A 20,762-nucleotide genomic window follows, 5' to 3' on the forward strand; every position below is an offset into this window, starting at 1 on the left:
AAACAGGAACATCATAGGAAGATGTGTTCCTCTGGATGGAACTCCATAGGGAACTGTGACCCAAGAGGATTTTTCCTGTGGACTTTATCTTCACTAGGTGTCATCTGCACAACTTCCCTTCGTGCAAAAGGAATGCTTGTGTGCAAAAAATGGAAAATCTGTGACAAATTGTTGCCATGGAATGGACAGAAAGACAGGCAGCTTTGTGTAAGGAACCAGCACACATCAATAGCTCCATACTTTGTACAGGTAACGTAGGACTTGCTTCTAAGAACAAGGCAGCGCCTTCAGAACCTGAACATTCAAGTACCTGCCACTGCTATGAACTCTTTTGGGCAATCCCACTGATTTTGGCAGTTTTGTGCTGTCAGTCAACCAGCTCAGCACACTCAGGATGATACAGGTGGGCACAACTTAAGGATCAGCTTATAAAGACCAATATTGATTTCATCCATGGCCCTGAAGCTCACAGTGATCATTTAAGATCATTAATGATCATTTAAGAACAATATAGAAAGATAACGACACTTTTAATCAGACCCCACGAGAAAGGAAAAGTACAAATACAACAGCACATACTCAGAAGCACATTTTTTCAAGGCTCAGGAGCAGGTCAGGTTAGGGAGCAGACATATTGAATATGTTGACATGTTGAATATATCCTTCCCAGTTCCTCAAGGTTCTGTATGATGATTTTAAACCCATATGTGCTCACCAAATAAATCTCTCACATTAAATGCTCAACAGTACCACAGCTAGGGAATGTGATTATGCACAAGATGAACAAGTAGAGGAACAAGACAACATGAAAATATACTTGGTTTTTAACAGCTGTTACATTATTGCCATATTTTACAACATCTGCTGGTTTTTTCCCTTAGCTTTTGCACTGCCTTTGCATTTACCCTTTGGGCTAATTTGTAGTTGACCCCAGTAATGCAGTCATTTTACTCCACAATTTTGTCACAAACTATCATTGATTTAACAGTCATGCTCAGCGCCTTAAAAATCAATGAATACATAGGAAAAAAAACCCCCAGTAAGACAGTGTGGTTGATCTTGATAACATTTCAGGTCAGGTTTTTATCACAACTTTCTAATTTGTCAAGTTATTTTATCACTATTCATATCAGAGGTGGAACGTTGATTTCATGTGCAGCAGATTTTGCCCTTTTGCAAACGATTTGTGACTGGGAGAGAACTGATATCTTTGGGAGGAGTGGAAAGCAAAGCTGCACTGTGTACAGCGTGCTCCTACCACACCTGGCTATGCTAAAGAACTCTGCTTTTGAGAAAAAGTATAAAAATGGTACCATTTCTTATCTGCAGTGGTGCAATCAAGGGCAAACCTTGATTCAAAGGAAAACACTCCTGAGTAGATGTGCTTGTGCCAAAACTGAAAATTGATATTCTGACTCAACTAAAAGCCATTTTCTCATTGCCAGTAAAGACCTTTTCCCCCCAGTAAGTAGTTTTCATGGAAGCATTTAAGGACAAAAATATTATTGTTCTAAGCTTTTTCACACAGTTATTATTTTACAGTGTTAAAGGCAAGAGCATTTTTAGACCAATAATAGACTGAATTCCACTGCATGCGTTTTAAGACGGGTTTTTTTATGACTGTCAGGAGAATCCTTAATATTTGGAGATTATTAAAGTTTGTCTGTTTACCTTAATTCAGGCAAACTATGAGAGAATTCTCTTCCCTTATGTCTTTTGTTCTTTTTCCATCTGTGTCCTTTTTTTATTTCACCAACACGTTTGTCACTCTGGTTCCGTCATCTCCTGTCTTTCAACATGACACTCGCTGTCTAAACACTCCTGGCTTCGCTGAGAAGGAAATCAGGAAATTTCACTCCTCATCTCTCTCCTGGAAAAAAAAGGATCCTGAAACCAAACTGCTGGGAGACAATATCCACTTTGGCTGCCATTACCACCTCTGCAGCGTGTTTTGGGGAACTCATGAGTCTGTGTGTGGCTGAGCAGGTAATACAGAAACAGAACATACTCGAGGGAGGGCGTGTTTTTAGCTTTTTTTTTCTCTTTTCTTTCTTTTTTTTTTTTCCCCTTTAATTAGTTACAGGACTAGTTCCAATTACCCTTGTGGATCTTCTAAGTTTGCTCATTCATTTACATAATATTCTGTCTGTCTTCATTGCAGGCATAGATACAGAGCTCACAGAAAAATGGGGAGAAAAAAAAAAAGAGTCATGGCATTCTTCCTTCCAGAAGCTTAGATAGACCTTTTCTTTTTTTTTAAGGTTTTAACTGGGTTTTTAACCCAGTATGGCCTTTTACATTTAAAAGTGATTAAACAAGGTTTACAGACAAATTAATTTATTTCCTATTTGTTAAATGCAATACTGTCACAATTAAGTGATTCCACAGATTTCACTTTTTGTTCTTTAATTCCTTAAGATACTTACTATCAGAATTAAAAGATTAAAGTGCACAGTTTCAGCAAAGAACATATTCTCCATGTACACTATTAGCTTTCACAAGCAAATTCATCTTTTTTGGAGCTGGGGAACAGGGCTTACCATGGTAGATTATGTAGGAATTACATTAAAAAAAAAAAGATCACAAGGATGAAATAAGGGAAAATTCAATTTAGTTCTCAAAAGTTGGTGTTTTGTTTGTGGGTGTTTTCTTTTTTTTCTGGAATGTGCTGCTCTCTTTCCTCAAAGAGAGAAATAAATTATTTCAAAATAACTCGGAGCCCAGTGACGCGGTGCAGCACTCGGTGCGTGTGTGGGTGTGTGTGCTGGGAAGGCAGCTGAAAAGTGAGCATCATTCCCACCACAGATAACACAGGGTAATACTAATCATCTTTGCTCCCAGGAGTGGGAGGAAAGCCATGCAAATCCTTTTGCTTTAGCAGGGAAGAAGGATTTTCCAGAGATCACCAAAACAGAGTGAAACTCCAGCAGGGCAGGTGGTGGCTGTGCCTGTGTGCTGATCTCAGCACTGATCTCAGCACTGATCTCAGCACTGATCTCACCCACTGCCACACACACCCCTACACAGCACACATGGAAGGCTGGCACAGACACTGAGGTGAATCACAGAATTATGGAATGGTTTGGGTTGGGAGAGACCTTAAAGATCATCCAGTCCCACCCCCTGCCATGGGCAGGGACACCTTCCACCAGCCCAGGTTGCTCCAAGCCCTGTCCAACCTGGCCTTGGACACTTCCAGGGCTGGGGCAGCCACAGCTTCTCTGGGCAACCTGTGCCAGGGCCTCCCCACCCTCACAGACAAGAATTTCTTCCTAATATCCCATCTAACCCTACTCTCCATCAGTTTGAACCCAGTTTTCACATCCCCACAGTGTACCATTCGTGTTCTTTTGCATACTTATGCAAAAATACCACTGACTTTCATCAATACCCCTCTCCCAGCAAGGAACACAAGACCAGATCTAACATAACTATTAGAAAACCTGCATTGTGTTAGAGCCTCAGCTCTGTGGCACAGAACAATGGAAGGTTATTGCCTTCATCTGTATGTTAGAAATTGCTTTCCACAGACATCCAAAAATAAAATGCCTTGTACTGCATCCTCATTACATAAGTACTATATATATCTATATAGCATATGAGTTCCTCTTGTGTTTCAGAGCAGAATTGATATAAGCATTTTGAGGAAAGAAAAGGTTTAGGAGAACTTTGTTTTATCCTGAATAAGAACACTGCCTGTGTGGTACAAATGCCAAGGCTGCAGTTGGCAGTGGGTGGAGATCTCTTTAAGGTGAACTAAGTGGATAATGGAAGAGAAATACTCTTGGTGGGGGAAAAAATAATAAAAATTCCTTGAACTCTGAAAGGAAACAGTTTTCTTATAAACATCATGAAGGAGTTAAGTAATTTTAAGAGGACTAAAACAACTTCAAGAAAGTTAAAATAATTTACAGAGAATCATTTAGTACAGCTCTTGGTGTTGCTACCTGTGGGTCAAGAGAGGAAAGAAGAAGGAAATAGTAACAGCAACAGTAGCACTCTCATCTTCCACTTCCCAGCCTTGAAATTTGGTTCCATCAGAGAATAAGACACTGCCTGTACTGCACAGATTTTACAGTTATTCATGATCCATGTAATGCAACTGGAAACATTCTCTGAGTTCTGAAGCAACAGTAGAGAATTAGGTTTCATTTCTCAACAAAAGAGCAGGAGTGTATGTTTGTGCTTCTTTAGAGAAACAGCCTGAAAGCATTCACAGCTAGGAATGTCACATAAAACACATGGAAGGTCTAGGGATCATAAGGGATAAATGAGCAAAACTTGCATAGTTACAGTAATAAACCTCAGACCTCTCAGATAATCTACTGCAAATTTCTACCCCTATTTGTGTTGTTAGAACAAACTTGCTGTTGGACAAAACTCTGCCATGCAGCCTAAGCATACATAAAAATGTGGAACTATGTGATTTCAGAGGCAGTTCAATGAAGAATTATTTCTCTTTCCCCCAACATGCCAGGGGAACAGATGAAATATTATCCTCCAGGAGCCAACCCTTTTAGCTATTTATAGCTTTCCCAGATTAAGTTTTATCTTATAATTCATCTCCCATAACCTTTCTTTACATTTTCCCCTCCTCTTTCACCCTAACTTTTTTCTCAATTGTTTCACTTTCCCTCTCTAATGCTAATGTTTCATCTTTTATTCTCTTTTACTCTCCTGATCTCATTGCATTTACCACCTTTTAAACCTCGAGTTAAACAACTCCCTAGATTTTTACTCATCTGATCTCCTGACCAATTTCCTGTCAAAGTTTTTGGCTTTTTTTCCCCCTCCTCTTCTTTACAGGGAATACTCCTTGGATGAGGGCCATGTCTTTATTACAGATTATAAATATTGCTCATATGCACAGATATAAATTATTTTTATAGTAGGATATGTGATCAGAAACCATCTTTTCTTGTCTGCATATATCTTCATTTTCTTTTTTCTTAGAGTACCATTCATATGGAGAAAAATAGCATTCCATTTCCCTTCTTCCTTCTCCCACTCCCCGCTTTTTTTTTCTTTATTTTCTTTCACTCTATTTTATTTTATTTAATAAGTCACTTTCTCACCTAGAGCTTGGCAAAAATATCTTCTGAAACCAGGGCCATGTTATGTTTGTGCTGCTGTATAATTAAAAGTAACTAATCAAATTAAGCCTATGTTTTAGTAAAAGAACTGACGTGCAGGCTTGAAAATTCACATATCAGCTTCAGAACAAGCAATTCAATGCATCCAAGATATGAAAACGTGTTAGAGAAGGGTTGATTAAAGACATGAAGGCTCAGGTATCACCATGTAGTCAGCACACCATGCCTGTCATTGAAATGACTCTGCAACTCACTGGGCTGGGTGTGAGAGAGGGGACGGGTCTGGCTTCTCACATTCCTCCTCTTTTTAGCTAAATAAGACAGAAGGGTGGGTTTGGAACTTTGTGATAGGATGCTGCTTTATTTTACAAAGTGCCTTGGCACTCCTTCAGTTACCTTGCTTTGACAGATGTAGACAATCACTGAAAAGCACATTATCCTCAACCTAACACTAAAATATATTAGAATTTCCTCTGTGTTTCATGGCCAGATTTTGATGTCTTTGCTTATGCTGAATTCTTATATTGCCCTTAAACTGAGTCTTTTGGTTTGATGGGTTTGCTTCCCTTTTGCTTCAGCTAGAGCTAAAAATTACCTGCCTCAATGAGTGAAGGTGGGGAGTCAGGACCTGGGTACCTCAATATCTACCTCTCTAACTACATACTTATACACTTGCAAACACAGAACAAGGGGCAAAGCATGCAAAAAAAATTCTAATATACTAATCCACGAGGAAATAGATTCACACTAATCCGACAAAATGAATAAATATAAGTAAAACGTATTAAGAAGATTATGTTCTACTCTTTTCTCTTTTCTGCTTTCACACAGTTAATTTCCCTTTTCACCATCTTTTTCCACAGCTTTCTCTGTTTCCCCTTCCATCATCCATGCAAATCCTATGGCTAATTGGTTAAGTCCACTCTGGAGTCTAACCATCAATTCCCAGACACAGCATCTTTCATTTCAGTGTCTTTGCTGATTACAGTTGCACTTAGAGGAAAACAAATAAGTTCGTATCAACACACTGCAAGTGTATGAAAACACACAAACAGATAATTAAACATCACCAAAATATCAATAGGATTAGAGTGTCATGCCGGAGCAAATCTTGATAAATCCTTCTCAACAACAACACTCTCAACTACAGCGTCATAAGGGAAATATAAATTTAGCCCATTAAAGAGTTGTTGGACAAAGACAGACACATTAATACAGCTGTTAGTCATTTTCTTACTACTAAGGGACTCTACTGTTGTGCTGCAGATGAAAGCTTCGGCCATGAGGAGATTTGAAAGCATGCAAATTAATGCTAACAACGTAATAAATATCTTATTACTCCTCAGCAACTCCAGGGCATCCTGGCATGGATTGAACGGGAGCGATCAGAGCTGCTGGTGCTCAGACACACCTACCTACGAGAGACATTTCTGGGACCGTGGCGTGGTATGGACCATCCACAAACTCGGGGGGATTGTCGTTGATGTCCTGGACCTTAATGATGAACTCTGAGGGAGGCTCCAGGGGCTGGTTTGTGTCCCTGTCCACTGCCTGGGCTGTCAGAGTGTACTCAGCCTTCTCCTCACGGTCCAGCCTCTTCATGGCGTGAATGTCTCCGGTCTTGTCGTTGATCACAAAGATTGTTCCAGCTCCATCTCCTGACAGAATATACTTGATTCTGCTGCTGCCAGGGTCCAGGTCCGTGTGTAACTAAAAGGGGAGAAAAGAATTATTTTAGAGATAAAAAAGTGTACACACAGAATTTTTGTGGGGTTTTGTTTTTTGGGTTTTTTTACTTTGGGCTAATCATACATTTTGTCAAGCTGTTCCTTTGTACTTCAATCCTGGCACCAGTGATCCATAGCTCAGCTTGAATACACATGGAGAGCAGGGATTTGTATGCATACTAATCAAAAGTGAATGCAATCATAGGCATAATTAGACTTTCTATTTAAAAAGCAGCTGTTATATATATATTTTAAATTCCTGTTCTAAAATGTAAATGCCTTCAGAACCATTATCAGCCAAAATGAATAAGTACAAAATGTCCTTAACCTATTATATCAAAGGGTGAGTGAAGGGTTAACAATAATAATGCTTTAATCAAGCTTCTTATTTTCAGTTATTACTTTCAGCTTATTTCCAGGTGACTGAAAATGGTTGAACACTGGCATCTATGGAGTGTTGTAACAGGCAGGAATTCAGAACTGTGTCTTAACTCACCTGTTAGCAGAATTTAAAAGATTCTAAGATCTTTATTCTCAAAGTAGGTGCTCAAAAGAAAGAAGAACCCTTACACACATCTTCCCATTCTCATAAAAGCCCCAGTAGAAAAAACAATTGTATTTCATTTGTATGTCGTTTTCAAAAAAACAAGGCAGGATTATAATAATCTGAATCAGTATAAGAAAGGTTTTCTTCTTTACTTTGAATTTTTTTAATTCATTAAAAGCCTGGAGACAAAGGACTTCCATTAATTTTTTTTGGTAGGCTCAGAGCCAAGTAATAAATACCAGATTATCTCCAATAATTTATAAGTTGTGAGGTGAGCATGTCAGTTGGTGGACCATATGTACTAGTGTCAACACATTCAAAATATAGGAAAATAACTTAAATGTAAAGTAATAATGTTTTAAATTCTATTTACTAGTAAGGGTAACACACTCATCATGATCAATAAGAAGTGAATAACATGACATTACAAATGTAATTTGCATCTATTATTATTTATCTCTGTCTCACAAAAGTTATTCTGAAGGAAATACAGCCTGTTTAGGTTGTAACAAAACAACCACTGCTAGACTTGTTCCTGTTTGCTCGTTTTGTCAGACAGCTCAGTAGAAATTGTTGCTGGTTATGCATTTTACTCTTCAGTTGACAGCAGTGGTTGCCAGGGCTGGGCAGCATCACCATTTGGTATAAGAACTTGCATTAGGATATTAAAGTAGGTGAGGGGAAAAAAAGCCTTGTAAGAGCAGCTACAGCCAAGCCACCAGGAGAGCCTCATGTCACCCCACCAGTAGGTGTGCAGGTCCTTCAGCAGAGGGCTGGTCACACACTGGTACAGCTGCAGCTCACCCCCTCAGCAACTCGGCTGCTCGAGGCCTCAGAAGACTCGAAGCTGGGACTGCTGCAACGAGCCCAGTGGACAAGAGCAGCCAGGGCTGATCTTCCCCTTGCTCTGGTTTATTGCACTCCCAAAATCCTGGCCACCAGAGCATTCTCTGCTCTGCAGTAACAGCACCACTCCCACCAACTGCACGAGGTGTAACTTCATCCCCCGTGTTTTGCTGGGTGATATTTTATCACACCACCACTGTTTGAATAGCTTTTTAAAAGCACCTGAGGGGTGAATATGTGTGACTGCATCCAGTTCACTCTAATGTACATACAGGAATGTACACAGAGATGTCAAGTGACAGATGAGCCCCTTTTCCAAAAATTCAATCTGTTTTTCTTTTTGCACCTGCTGTCAATTCTTGCTTGAGAACAATCAGCATCATTTACTCAGTTATAGAACTCTCCTGTTGGCTGGTACCACAGTTTTGTCTGTTCAGAAAGTTATTACAACTCTTTTTGGCCTTTAATATTATTGTCTTTATGACTCTTATGACCCCAGAGCCCGTCAAGATCAATCCAGAATCTGTGTTTTAAACGGATTGTTTATAATTTAAGCATCTGTTCGATCCCTGAATAAATCTATATCCTATTAAAATTGCACAGGAAGGTTTTGGCAGGATATTCATGGCTGGATTACAGTGATGTAATATCACAGCATTGTCTGGACAAGCACAGCTCAGCAAAGGTTCACCCAGCTCAGCTCACCCAGCCACATACTGAAAGACTGTAATCTGAATTTCTACGAAGGCACTGGCAGGATAAACTAGATATCTACACAGATATCTGAGAATGCTCAAAGATTCTCCCATTTTCCATTTGCTAGTAAGTATGAGAGGCTGTCAGTACAATCTCAGGTTTTACCCATAATATCCAACAGCAGTTATGGCTCATAAATCAGTTCTGGTGGATATTAATGCAGAGCAGTAAAACCTTTGCAGTGCCACTGAGATACCAAGAGTTGAAATGAAAAAAGTTGCCTATGATTACTATTAATTGTTTCCTAAAATAAGTTAAATTCTGTTGTATCAAAAGAAAGAATTTGATGTTGCTGTTTAAAACACCATAAAATGAAGGGCTAGACATTAAACAAAGGGGAAGAGACAGGAGCATTTTATGATATTGAAGTTGAAATTGAGTGATGAATAGAAGATCAGTATTTTTTACCAGAATATTTATAGTAGCAAAACTGATAATATTTTTTTGTTTTGTTTTGTTTTTTTTTAATAAAAAACAAGACATAAATGTGGCATTTACTAAAATCATATGTACTTTCTATGATGAGCATCCAGACTGACAGACTAAGGTAGCTTTTCTAGGTTTTTAAGTTCTTACACATTAATTTCTAAATTTTATAGTAAATGACCTATAGAAGAGTCAGTTTTTCACAATAATTTTATTGTTTAGATTTAGGATTAAATATCACCACCTATTTAAAAGGTAAATCACAGAACTGAAGTTAAATTCTGAGTCAGATAGCACAGTGTTTTTTTCCCAAGTAATATTTCCTCTCTTCTACCAGACATGAATGATAATTTACTGCAATTGTCAAGCTTCAGCAAGCTGTGTTCATGGGCAGGTTAAAGATCATTAAACACATAATTATATAGGGTCGAGGTGAATGATAGAGAGGCATAATGAATATGATAAATGAATATCGGTTTCGGCTGAAAAAGCCTCACAAATGTAAATATGAAACTGCTTTCCACATCTATAGCTTTATCTGTTACACCTGTGCCTGAAGGCTGACCTCTTGTTGCATATTGAGAATGCAACAAGAATTTCTGTTTAAAAAAGAAAACTTCTCTACCAGCCCCTGTGTCCCGCTCCTAGACAGCACCCCAAACAAGCAGACAAGTGTATTCACTGGGAAACAGCACCTTCAAACTCACTTCCATTATGTGAGATTTGGTTTATTAGACTTCAAAGGAAGTGAAATCTTCTTGCTCCATCATTGCCCTGCCTGTGGGACTACAAATCCAAACACCTCTCTCCCTCAAAGCAGCAGATGCAACCCCATCACCCAATTTGTGCCTGGATTTATGGCGACAGGAGAGGGTTTGGATCCTCTCCTAGTTTTAATGGTGATGCAGATGCCCTGTATTAATGTCCTACTAATGGCTCCCATGTATCCTCAGCATAGTTCATTTTTTTTCCTAATAAATTAACTCCATTCCAAACGAACCCTCGGACCACAGCAGTTTCTAATCACCACTAATTCCTTTGCTATTCTACCCTATAACACAGATGGTAATCGATGAAGCCAGGATTAACAGTAACAGCACACACAGGGTGTTATTTTCATTAATAACCATCTAAAAGTATTGCCAACACACTATTCAAATCCATAACACATATTCAGAGTCTCCCACGTACATACATGACAAACATGCATCATTACAACCAACACCAGAGGAACTGCAGAGAGGAAACTTATTCAAAGAGGCTCTTGATTCTATGGATGTAAAAGTACCACTCTACAGTAAAACACAAAGCCAGGAGTGTGGTATTGTTATGAAATTTTCCTGTTCTATAGCTATTTGTTCATTTTATATTTCATTGTTATATTTAAAACAACGTTTTCTTGGCTCAAAACTACGTTTGCAGCCACAGGCTTTGTATGGACAGAGGCTGAAGGAGCTCCAAGGGAGGCTGGTGAAGCTCTTTTGCAGTTCTGAGCAGATTTATGAGTCTCTGCTGCAGATGGAAACTGTCTCACCTGCTCTCAGTGTTACCTGGCAAACCCATGGCAGTCAAAACAACAGGTTGCTCAGCACAACAAATTTCACGTTCAAGCCATGTGTTCACCATCAGGAAAGCACAGAATGCACTTGGGGCTGGTCCTTCCCCAGGATGAGCACAAAGATGTGGACTGGCCTCTGCAGGAGGATTGGGCACTTCCAGTCCTCTCTGGGTGCAGTGTTGATGCACAGCTTGACAAAGCCCAGCCCATAACAGATGCATCACCAAAAGAAGGATTTGTAATCCCAATTTCCTAGTATTAGTAAAAAAAGCATAAATGTAGAGATAAGTCACATGAAGGGGTGGGGGGAGGAAATCTACATATTATGAAAATGCTCCTGGACATTTTTAATTAAGAAAAGAGAAGGTGGCATTATGTAGTCAAGATTTTATTTGAATTTGTTAGAAAGTAATTAATTCATCCTCATGTAATTACAAGGGAATTACCCTGTACTTGTTTCAAGGGAAAAGGAATCATCTGCCCTTAAAACTTCATTTTAAAATTTGCATCATCCTTCTCCTTCTCCTAAATCTGGAATCTTTTTTTAAAGAGTGCATCACTGGTTTTCACCTGCTGTTACACAGGTACATACACAACACACCAGCACTACCCTAATGCTTCAGGTTCTCCTATTTTTTACCTGTAGGTTGCAATAAAATTCCTTGTTTATGAGGCAGACCCCATTTAACAAACTTAGAGATGGAATTTTCAGCTTTTTATGACTCTTTTCTGAAACCGCTGGGTTCCAAGAAGCTCTTGCTCATTCTGTGAAAGTATGGAAGGATTTTAGTGACTTTTACAATCATTTTTATATATATGTCAGTGCTTTCAAAGACTGTAATGCACCTTATTCTTCACGTGTTTCTTTCTGTAAGTGGCTTTGCAGGCTTGTTTTTTTGGGTTTTTTTCCTAAAAATATGAACATCCTTAAGTGTCATAGAAGGTTTTTTTGTGTGTTGTTGATGTGCTCTGACACATCACGGACAATGAGCATGTTTATTGTTGACCCAAGGTTTGAAGAATCATTCATAATTAAACTATTATAAATAGACTTGATTCACTTGCACACAACACAGAATTAATAAAGTGAATGTAATTTCAGTTTAATAGAATCTGTCATTTTCTCCACGGATAGGCTGATCCCATCTTTAGTAATGCGAATTATAAGTGCACAATGGGGAAGAGGAGAAATATTCCGCATTATTATTCAGGGTAATGACAAATTAGGGCACAGACTTGATGCACTTGACATAATGTCAGTACTTGGAACACTTTCAGAAAGGAAACAGACATGTCCATGGATGACAAAGGTTCCATTTAAGATCCCAGAATCCTGTAACTTGAAGCCTCTGGAGTAACTGTCAGAAGACATTACTGCTCACACTTCTCAGCTGCACTTTCATAACCATATTCAAAGGGAATTAAAGCAATAATACCCCTAACGCTTTCATTTAAGAGTGTAATCTCTGCTTTTGTCTGCCTCAGTTTCCTACCATGTCATTTGAGTATCTTTGATTCCAGATGGCTTCTTTTATGTTTCTGTTTATTCTTTGCTATTGCTTTTTCATTCTATTTGATTTGCTAATTTTGTCTCTGTTTATATTCCTGCTGCAACGGTGCACAAACAGCTTTTCATTGCTTACCTTTTGGTATCATCTCATAGTACACTGGAGTGAACTGTTATTTGAAAACTGGAGACAAGACTGGGATTGAACACTCTCTTTACTCTGATTCACTGATTGTGACCAGCTCATGCAAGAAAACGAATCTTGATCTAAGTCCTTCCTGATCACAGTGCCATTGGTCCTTTCTGTAGGTATCATGTATCACCTTCCTCACCAGGCTGAATTAATAGTATTTAATTAATTAATTGAATTAATAGTATTTAATATCTATACTTGTTTTTACAGATGGGAGGAACAAAGGAAGAGATAAACCTGCATTCAGCCTCACAAAGGTTCATATTAGGAAAAACCATCCAGACCATAGGACCACTTGAGCCATTCCTGGCCAGCTTTACACATTTATCTCCAGTTACTCTCAATACTGATTTGTAATTTATGTATTGCTGGTGTTGTTTCACTGCTGTACCCATGCCCCCAGATACAAAGTCTTCCCCAACTCCACAATCCCACGCAAGTCTTCCATAGCTGTGATGGCAACAAAGACAAGGAGATTTGTTCCAACCCCACTTCCCTCATTCCAAACCGCCCCCTCGGGTTGATTTTTCCTCTATGCATTTCTTATATACCTTGCTGCTCCTGAATCCTTATGTCAAGCCAGATGATAGCTAAAGCTTTCTGTTTTCCTAGTTCTGGCCTTGGCCCTTTCCATTTGGGAATACCATCTGTCTTCCCTTCTGTCCTGAGAACAGCACCACCACGCACGACCCGTGTCCCACCGCAGTTGGACTGCCGCCTTCAGCCCCTGCTCTCCTCAGCTCTTTAACGCCCAGGTGTCCCGTGTCAAGTGGCCTCAGATGGCTGGCACCTTTTTGTAGCTGGCTCTCTGCCCAGCTGGGAGTCCATGGAACTATTTCTGAGCCCAGACTGCTGTTCCTTCCCCGTGTTCCAGCAGACACCGCTCCTGTAAGAAGGCCTGGATTTTTTTTAACCCGACTGCTTCTGACACTTGGAAACACGGGAGGAAGTTGTGCCACCCTGCCAAAGAGGAGTCCTTTCCCATCTCATTTACTTCTCTATTATTTCATCTGCAGTGCACTGTGGCTCACCACAGGAGATCTGAAAGCTGGGCATAGAGAGCCTCAAAAATTGCATGCAGCTCTAGTCTTGTAAAACATATTCCCTCTTTTGTGTCTTTATGGGGGAAAAAAAGTATCTGTCATCTCCCACTGTTTGGGGTCAAGCACTTACATTAACAATTCCAGTGCTTCAGGCATTATAATTAAGAGTGCCTCCCTCCTGCACTTGTCACTCTTTTCCCAACTCAGTGAAAGAGCAGCAAAGCCATTTCCTCCCTCCTCCTGCTTGTCAGCCTTGGACACAAACTATGCTGTCGTTTCTGCTGTAAGACTGACTGAAGTCTCCAGGAACAACTTCAGGGGACTGTTCCCTTTTGACTGTCAATTCTACTGCCAGCAGAGTCTGACTTGATGCTCCTTCCTCAGTACAGACAAAAAAGATGGGGATGGTTGTAAAAAGCCCTGAGCCATAGGCATTTCCCATTCAATGTGCTAGCCAGAAGTCCAGCAGTTCCTGCACCCTAAATCCTATCCTGTTGTTCCTCCAATCATCATCATCTTATTCACCATGTCCTGAGCTTTCCTTCCGTGATGTTTGGGCTTTATTTTTCCTTTCCTCTTTAAAAGCTTATTATAACTTGCTAGGCTTCCTTCTCAGGCCCAGAGTACACTGCACTTGAGTGCTAAGACCTCTTTGTGTTGTTCAAATGATTTTCTCAAGTGAATGTCAAAGCAATATCTTAGAATACATACTCTTAGGATTGCAGAAGAGGAATAAAAAAGTTAATCACTACCTACCCACAGCAGTAATTTGAAGGCTGCTTACAAAATCTGTCAAACTAGACAAGCTGCAGCCTAGATCAGCCAAGGCACAAAAAGTACAATAGGTCAGAGTGGTGAGAAGATATTTCTATTTATTTAAGCATATTTAAGTTGTCCTGATTTTACAATCCTTCAAGGCTCTGCTTTCAGCTGCTTTCACCAGCCTGGCTTCTTTTCATATTTTGCTCAAAATGATTAGGAGGGTCCCAGTAATAATATATTTAATCTGTCTTCCTGCTTAATAAAAGAATTTTAAATTCATGCAGAATGCCTTCTGTTAATAATATTTAATAAAACTGGCCTGAAAGCATTAAAACACCTTTTTTTTTTGTAGGTAATTTTTCAAATTTAAGATTACTGCTTAGCATCCTTCAGTGTCTGAACATAAGGAAGTAAGTACTGTCTAAAACCACATAATGTGTAAAGCTGGCAGTGCAAATAGAAAGCTCTTCTCTAGCAATTGGCTGTCAAACACAGCTACAGTGCAGAAATATAAACATCAGCTATGCAGCCAGCTCGAGCTAAAATTGAAAACTGTTGAGAAGGTAACAGTGAAATAAAGAGAGCTGAAAAATTAAATTGTGGGTACTTACATATTGCTTCTCTTATAAACTATCTGCTTACAGGTGACAATGTAACTTATTTGCAGTGCATTTCCACTAACCTGTGAACTGGGCACACGGGTGCAGTATAAGTTTTTTCATACTTGAAATATTTTTCACATTACTTAGAATGTGAAAATAAACAGAGCCAGGAAATGCTACAAAACAAATTCCTTCTGAGATGCCAAACAAAACATTAGTTCTTCAGAGCTGCTACGTTTGCAATTACACAGTAACATCAGAGTGTCATACATCAGAATAAATAGATGTAACATGAGGATAATTTGATTATTTTTCCCTCTTCTCTTGCAGTTAGATGTTTATTAGGGATAACTCATGAAGAATTGTAACTTATTTGGAACCTGGTTGAAACTAGTTATTACGATTTCATGCAGTTTCACAAGAAGTTATTTGCTTCATCACTTCTGTGGCTTTCAAAGCCTCCTAATGTAATTTTCCATGCATTTCCACTAAGTCATGCATTCCTGTGAATTTCTTAGAAACTCACTTACAAAGGTTACATCTCATAATGTGATCAATTTGCAATACCATTAAATTTGAAATATTTTTTAAACCACTAGAGATAGATCACAGCTCCTGCCTTTGTTAATGCTTTTTCTGGAAGAACTGAATGGGGAGAGGAGACATAAACCATTACACATCACCAATATTAAATATGCAGGGATAAACAACTGTGCCCACTCCAGCAGGGTTTGATATCTAGTAATTTATTACCTCTGCTTCTCCAGCAACTTGTATTGAGTTCCCTTCCCAGTGCACATGGAGACTAAAGTCTCAGGGACAGTTATCACTTTTCTTCTGGCACATCAGATAATCTGATCTGTGCCCAAGGAAGCAAAAATAGCAGTGCTATGATTGTAAGTGTGGGCACTGTTTGGAGTATTTATGTCATTTGCTGTAAACACCTAACCTACCCATGATTCAAAACATCCAAAATTTGGGGTCAGTGTCCCATCAAAACAGAAACTCTGGCTCAGCATGAATGCAGCCAAGTTGTACACAAATCAGTATCCCAAGAGCTGTAAGTGTGGAACATATGTCAATCTCAAACCAGCCAGAATCCATATAGACTTAGCAATGATTTAGTCTAATCCTTTATCCAAATTGTCTGAGCTCATGGAGAAGACTTCTGTGGGAGGCTGCAGGAGGCATCTGTACTAATTTAATGATTGTTGAATCACTGTCGGTTTTCTCTACCCACACAAGCTGGGTAGAGCTCCTATCACTCTGTGAGCACAGAACAGCCAAAACCCCAGATGGTCCTGTCCCCATTCAGCTGTTCCTTGCCTTTCTCTAATGTTCTTCTCAGAAAGAACAGGTGACCAGCTACCCAGCATTCATATCTTTTGGGGCTGCAAGTAGCAGGACACACATGAGACTTAAGATAAGAGGCAAAGAATCACAGAATCACAAAATGGTTTGTGTTGGGAGAGACCTTAATAACTGATCATCTCATTCCACCCCCTGCCATGGGCAGGGACACCTTCCACTAGCCCAGGTTGCTCCAAGCCCTGTCCAACCTGGCCTTGGACACTTCCAGGGATGGGGCAGCCACAGCTTCTCTGGGAAACCTGTACCAGGGCCTCCCCACCCTCACAGCCAAGAAATTCTTCCCAATATCCCATCTGGCCCTGCCCTCTGGCAGTTTGAAGCCATTCCCCCTTGTCCTGTCATTCCAGGCCCTTGTCAATAATCTCTCTCCATCTTTCCTGTTGGCCCCTTCAGGCACTGCAAGGACACAGTCAGGTCACCCCAAAGCTTCTCTTCTCCAGGCTGAACAACCCCAACTCTCCCAGCCTTCCCTCCCAGCAGAGCTGCTCCATCCCTCTGATCCTCTTGGTGCCTCCTCTGGACTCTCTCCAGCAGCTCCATGTCCTCCCTGTGCTGTTCCCCAGGGCTGGAGGCAGCACTCCAGATACATAATGATTTCTCAGGACCTCTTTTCAAGTGACACATGCACCCCTCCTTCAAAGAACTGATCATTAGATTGTCCACTTGAGAACATAAAGACCATAAAAGGAACAACAGAGGAGGAAAACAGCTGTGTGAGAGGGAACTTTGAAGCTCTCCAAGGACTCTGCTGGGGTTTCTCTAATAAAATTAGTGTTCAGGGGAAAAGGGCAAATAACTCACCTTTAAAAAGATGAAAAAGTGGCAGAATATTGCGAAGTTGAGTTTTTAAATGTTCCAAATCGTACCCTAGATACTAGAATGAAATAAAATCTGAGTATCTCATCTACATTCCTGCTATTCCTGCTGGAGTCCCTGAAAGAACCCCACTGCGAGTACCAAATGGCAGCTGGGCAGTGACAACAGCAGAGTCAGTACTCAGCTGTAAATAATGGTTATTAATTACTTGCATTACAATAACACAGAGAGGTCCTTGTTGACACAAGGACTCTGTTATATTGTGTGCTACAGCCTTCCCTGAGCTTACTTCACTCCCCTCTGCTCATGGGGAAATGGCAAATGGTGGGTTTTTCCCCTTCCCCTTTTCTGAACAAGAGACAGAGAAGAATGAACCCAGAATAGAGAATTTTAGAAATGAGTTTCTAAGGCACTGGCTAATTTCTATAATTACCACCTATGGATTCAGTAGGAGCCAAACTCACAGAAAAAATGGGGCTGAATTCCTTCATACATTTCTAATCCTAGGATGATTTTTTTTAAATGTGTATGGTTTTAGGACCTGATATAAACCCCAGGAACTCAGTAGGAGTCTATGTCTCAAATTTGAAAGGACACTGGACAAAACTCTAAAGACTTGTAAAGGAGGGTACAGAACCAAAGATAACCCCTCAAAAAAACCCCCACAATAAACATCCAGTTATGAATTCATATTATGACTCCACAATTTATAGTCCAATTAAATTCAGAATTTAACACTAATTTGCAAGTTTATTTTTTATACTTTTTTTGATAGCTAATAGATCAATTGTAACTGACTTCCATAATGAGATTAACAATTATCTGACTGTGAGATAATCAAGTGTTGAAAATAGCAAGGCCCTGAAGTAAAGTAAAATATTTGAGATTGTTTATCGAGTCTGTAAAGCTGCCTTTTCACATTTACTCAGGATATAGGAGATGGAATATTTTGTTTGCCTATGGAGATGGGATTATTGGGTATGTAAATGGACATTGATGGCAAAGTTAACTGAAAAGATAATCTGCTGCATGAACTCCTTCAACAAAATATCAGCAGCATAAACACACTGTTAATCAGTCCTGTTGACTGATTGATAAAATTAAATTGATAAAATTAAGAAAGATATCTTGGCTCACCAAATGTTAACTCTCTTTTGAGACAAATTGGAATCGTGGCCTGTCAGAAACCACGATTCCACGATGATTAAACCAACCTCTTTTTCCACCCATACTAAAAATTCAAAGCCATTTTAAATGTCTCCCCACTGGTTTCTGAGCTTGTGTGTGTTTGTCAGCTGGGCCACAGGTCCCTGTCTCAGCTGTGCCAACTCCACTGTAGCTGCTGCTCTCAGAAAAAGGCAGAAGCCCCCAGGATGAGGATGCTTGGAGCCATAATTCCCTCCAGTCTGGTGCATAACTGCTCCTGATTATACAGATCAGGGTTAGCAAGGTGGCTGAGCAGGGAAACCCCATGGGTTCTGCAGGCTCCTTTGCTTTCCTGAATGTGCTATGACACAGCGGTAGAACAGGCTCAAACGTTATTTTTTAAGAAAAAAAAAATAATTAGCCTGAATGAAACCCTGCTCTTCTAACCAGCACAAAACCCAAGAGGAAACACACAGAAATTCTGTGGGACTGCAACACTGACAGTTCCTATAATAGGAGAGAAACACATAAGAAAAGCAGAGTTCCTGAGCGAGTTATACATTCTGCTTTGGTTTCATATATTATTGATATGCAGGTTTAACAAACAGGTCCAAGCCTGTGAAAGAATCCAGAAAAGACTGAAAAATTCTTAGGTTTGTCAATTGTTGCCTGAACAGTCCCTTGCTGACGGGTCATGTTCTTGGAGCTCGTAGAATGCATAAGTATTGAGAGAAATCAGTTTAAAGATTCATTGCCAATAGATCTCTGAATACCTTGGAGTTTTTCCAGCTCTCCTGTAACTTTAAGCCTTGGATGCTGTTTTCCAGTTTGGTCACTCTCTACTCAGTACAATTCTAAGAGTTTAGATGAATATGACCTTAACTCCAACCATTCTCTAGACCTGGACAGAATGTGCTTTTATTTCTAAGGCAGAATGGCAGACTGCAGTGGAGTTGTATTATATACTCTCTACTTACTCCTCAGCCTTTAAAAAATAACTTTAATATGAGTTAAATAGTTACAAGTCTGACATCTGTCCTTTACCAATAAAAAGGAATGAGGTTATGCAGATTAGGTGACGGATAATAGAGAAAAATGTAAAAAGCCTCCAGCTAAAATATGCTATATTGTCACAAGAAAAAAGTAATCATCATATCTCATCTTTCTTCTGTCTGCTGAGATGTAGTTCCAAAGGGACACTGGGGGTGAAACTCAAAGCCCAAATATCAGCCAGTTTGGAGGATGAAAATGCCTAAGAAATAGAAATATCTAGAGTAAATAAATGGGAAAGCAGGAAGAAACAAAAGAAAATAAATACCAAGCATATGGCTCCTAAAACACATGGAGAAAAAAGTTACATTAATGTTAGGCAATTTAAATATTGCCATGGAAAATGAAGCTGAGAATATTTAACTTCCAGATGCCAGTTTATTGACTACAACATGGTCAGGGCTTTTTTTTTTGTTGTTGATGTAAAAGCCTAACAATCCACAGTCCAAGGCAAAGAGGAAACCCCCCCAGATCCAGGAATGCCTGTGATAATATTCACTTTGAGGCTTACCTGGAGACTTTTACATTTGGTAAGTCCTTTTTTTTTTCCTTTTCCTGCTCTTGTCTACAAGGGGTTGGACAATAACTGATTTTTTAAGCTTGTGGAGAAACACTGGAGAAACAATCCCTCACCATCAAAGGGATGGGCGAGTTGCTTGATGGGAAGAAGCTTTTCCAAGAAATCTTTACAAGAAGAAATTAGGAGAGTAGCTGGTTAAAATCAAGGAGAATACAAAGAATTACATTCTGTAAGGTGGGTCACAAGTTGTTTGCAAAGATAACATGGATTTCAAAAGCTTCTCTGACTGCAGAAGACAGTGAAAGGAATGGATATGGAGCCTTTGAGTTTATTTTTTTTTCCAGGAAAAATACCTGATTTGGACCACGTTATATTCAATAGTGACTGTATTTTTTTGTTAAGAATACTCCCAAACTTTATTTATTCTGTCTTGAATCTTGCTGCCAAGCTCATTTCTTCTCCCTCCCTGTGGCTAAAGCTCTCTTCTGGCCTGATTCTCATCTAGAAGTGACACTTTATATTGATAGCCCAAGCACAGACACTCATCAGCAAACCAGCCATGTCACCCAGCCCGGGGTGCAGGTCACACATCCTGAACACCAGCAAGTCACCTGGAGCCCTCCATGAGCCACAAACCCATCATGTTTGCCTTCCTGCAATCAAGGTATCCTTATCACCTGGATGTGAACAGAGGGACATCAGGGACATCCCTGCACAGGCTGAATGTGTCACCACAGTAACCGAGTGAGCAGCACCACAGCCCTGAGAGCAAAGATGACACTGTCTTCCCGTGCTGCTG

At 39.8% G+C, this 20,762-nt stretch overlaps 1 protein-coding gene across 3 annotated transcripts in view; it reads right to left on the reverse strand.

Moving 5' to 3' along the window:
* CDH8 (cadherin 8) overlaps positions 1–20,762 on the reverse strand; it is a 153,614-nt gene that overhangs the window by 89,709 nt on the left and 43,143 nt on the right. For 2 of the 3 annotated variants that reach the window (XM_064671266.1, XM_064671267.1), the window contains exon 4: positions 6,509–6,803. In XM_064671266.1, the coding sequence (XP_064527336.1) occupies positions 6,509–6,803 (295 nt within the window). Of the gene's footprint in view, positions 1–6,508; positions 6,804–17,232; positions 17,248–20,762 lie in introns of those variants that run through there. The other variant, XM_064671268.1, reaches the window with a different exon arrangement.

Source organism: Pseudopipra pipra, chromosome 14, assembly GCF_036250125.1.
Source record: "Pseudopipra pipra isolate bDixPip1 chromosome 14, bDixPip1.hap1, whole genome shotgun sequence".
Lineage (NCBI taxonomy): Eukaryota > Metazoa > Chordata > Aves > Passeriformes > Pipridae > Pseudopipra > Pseudopipra pipra.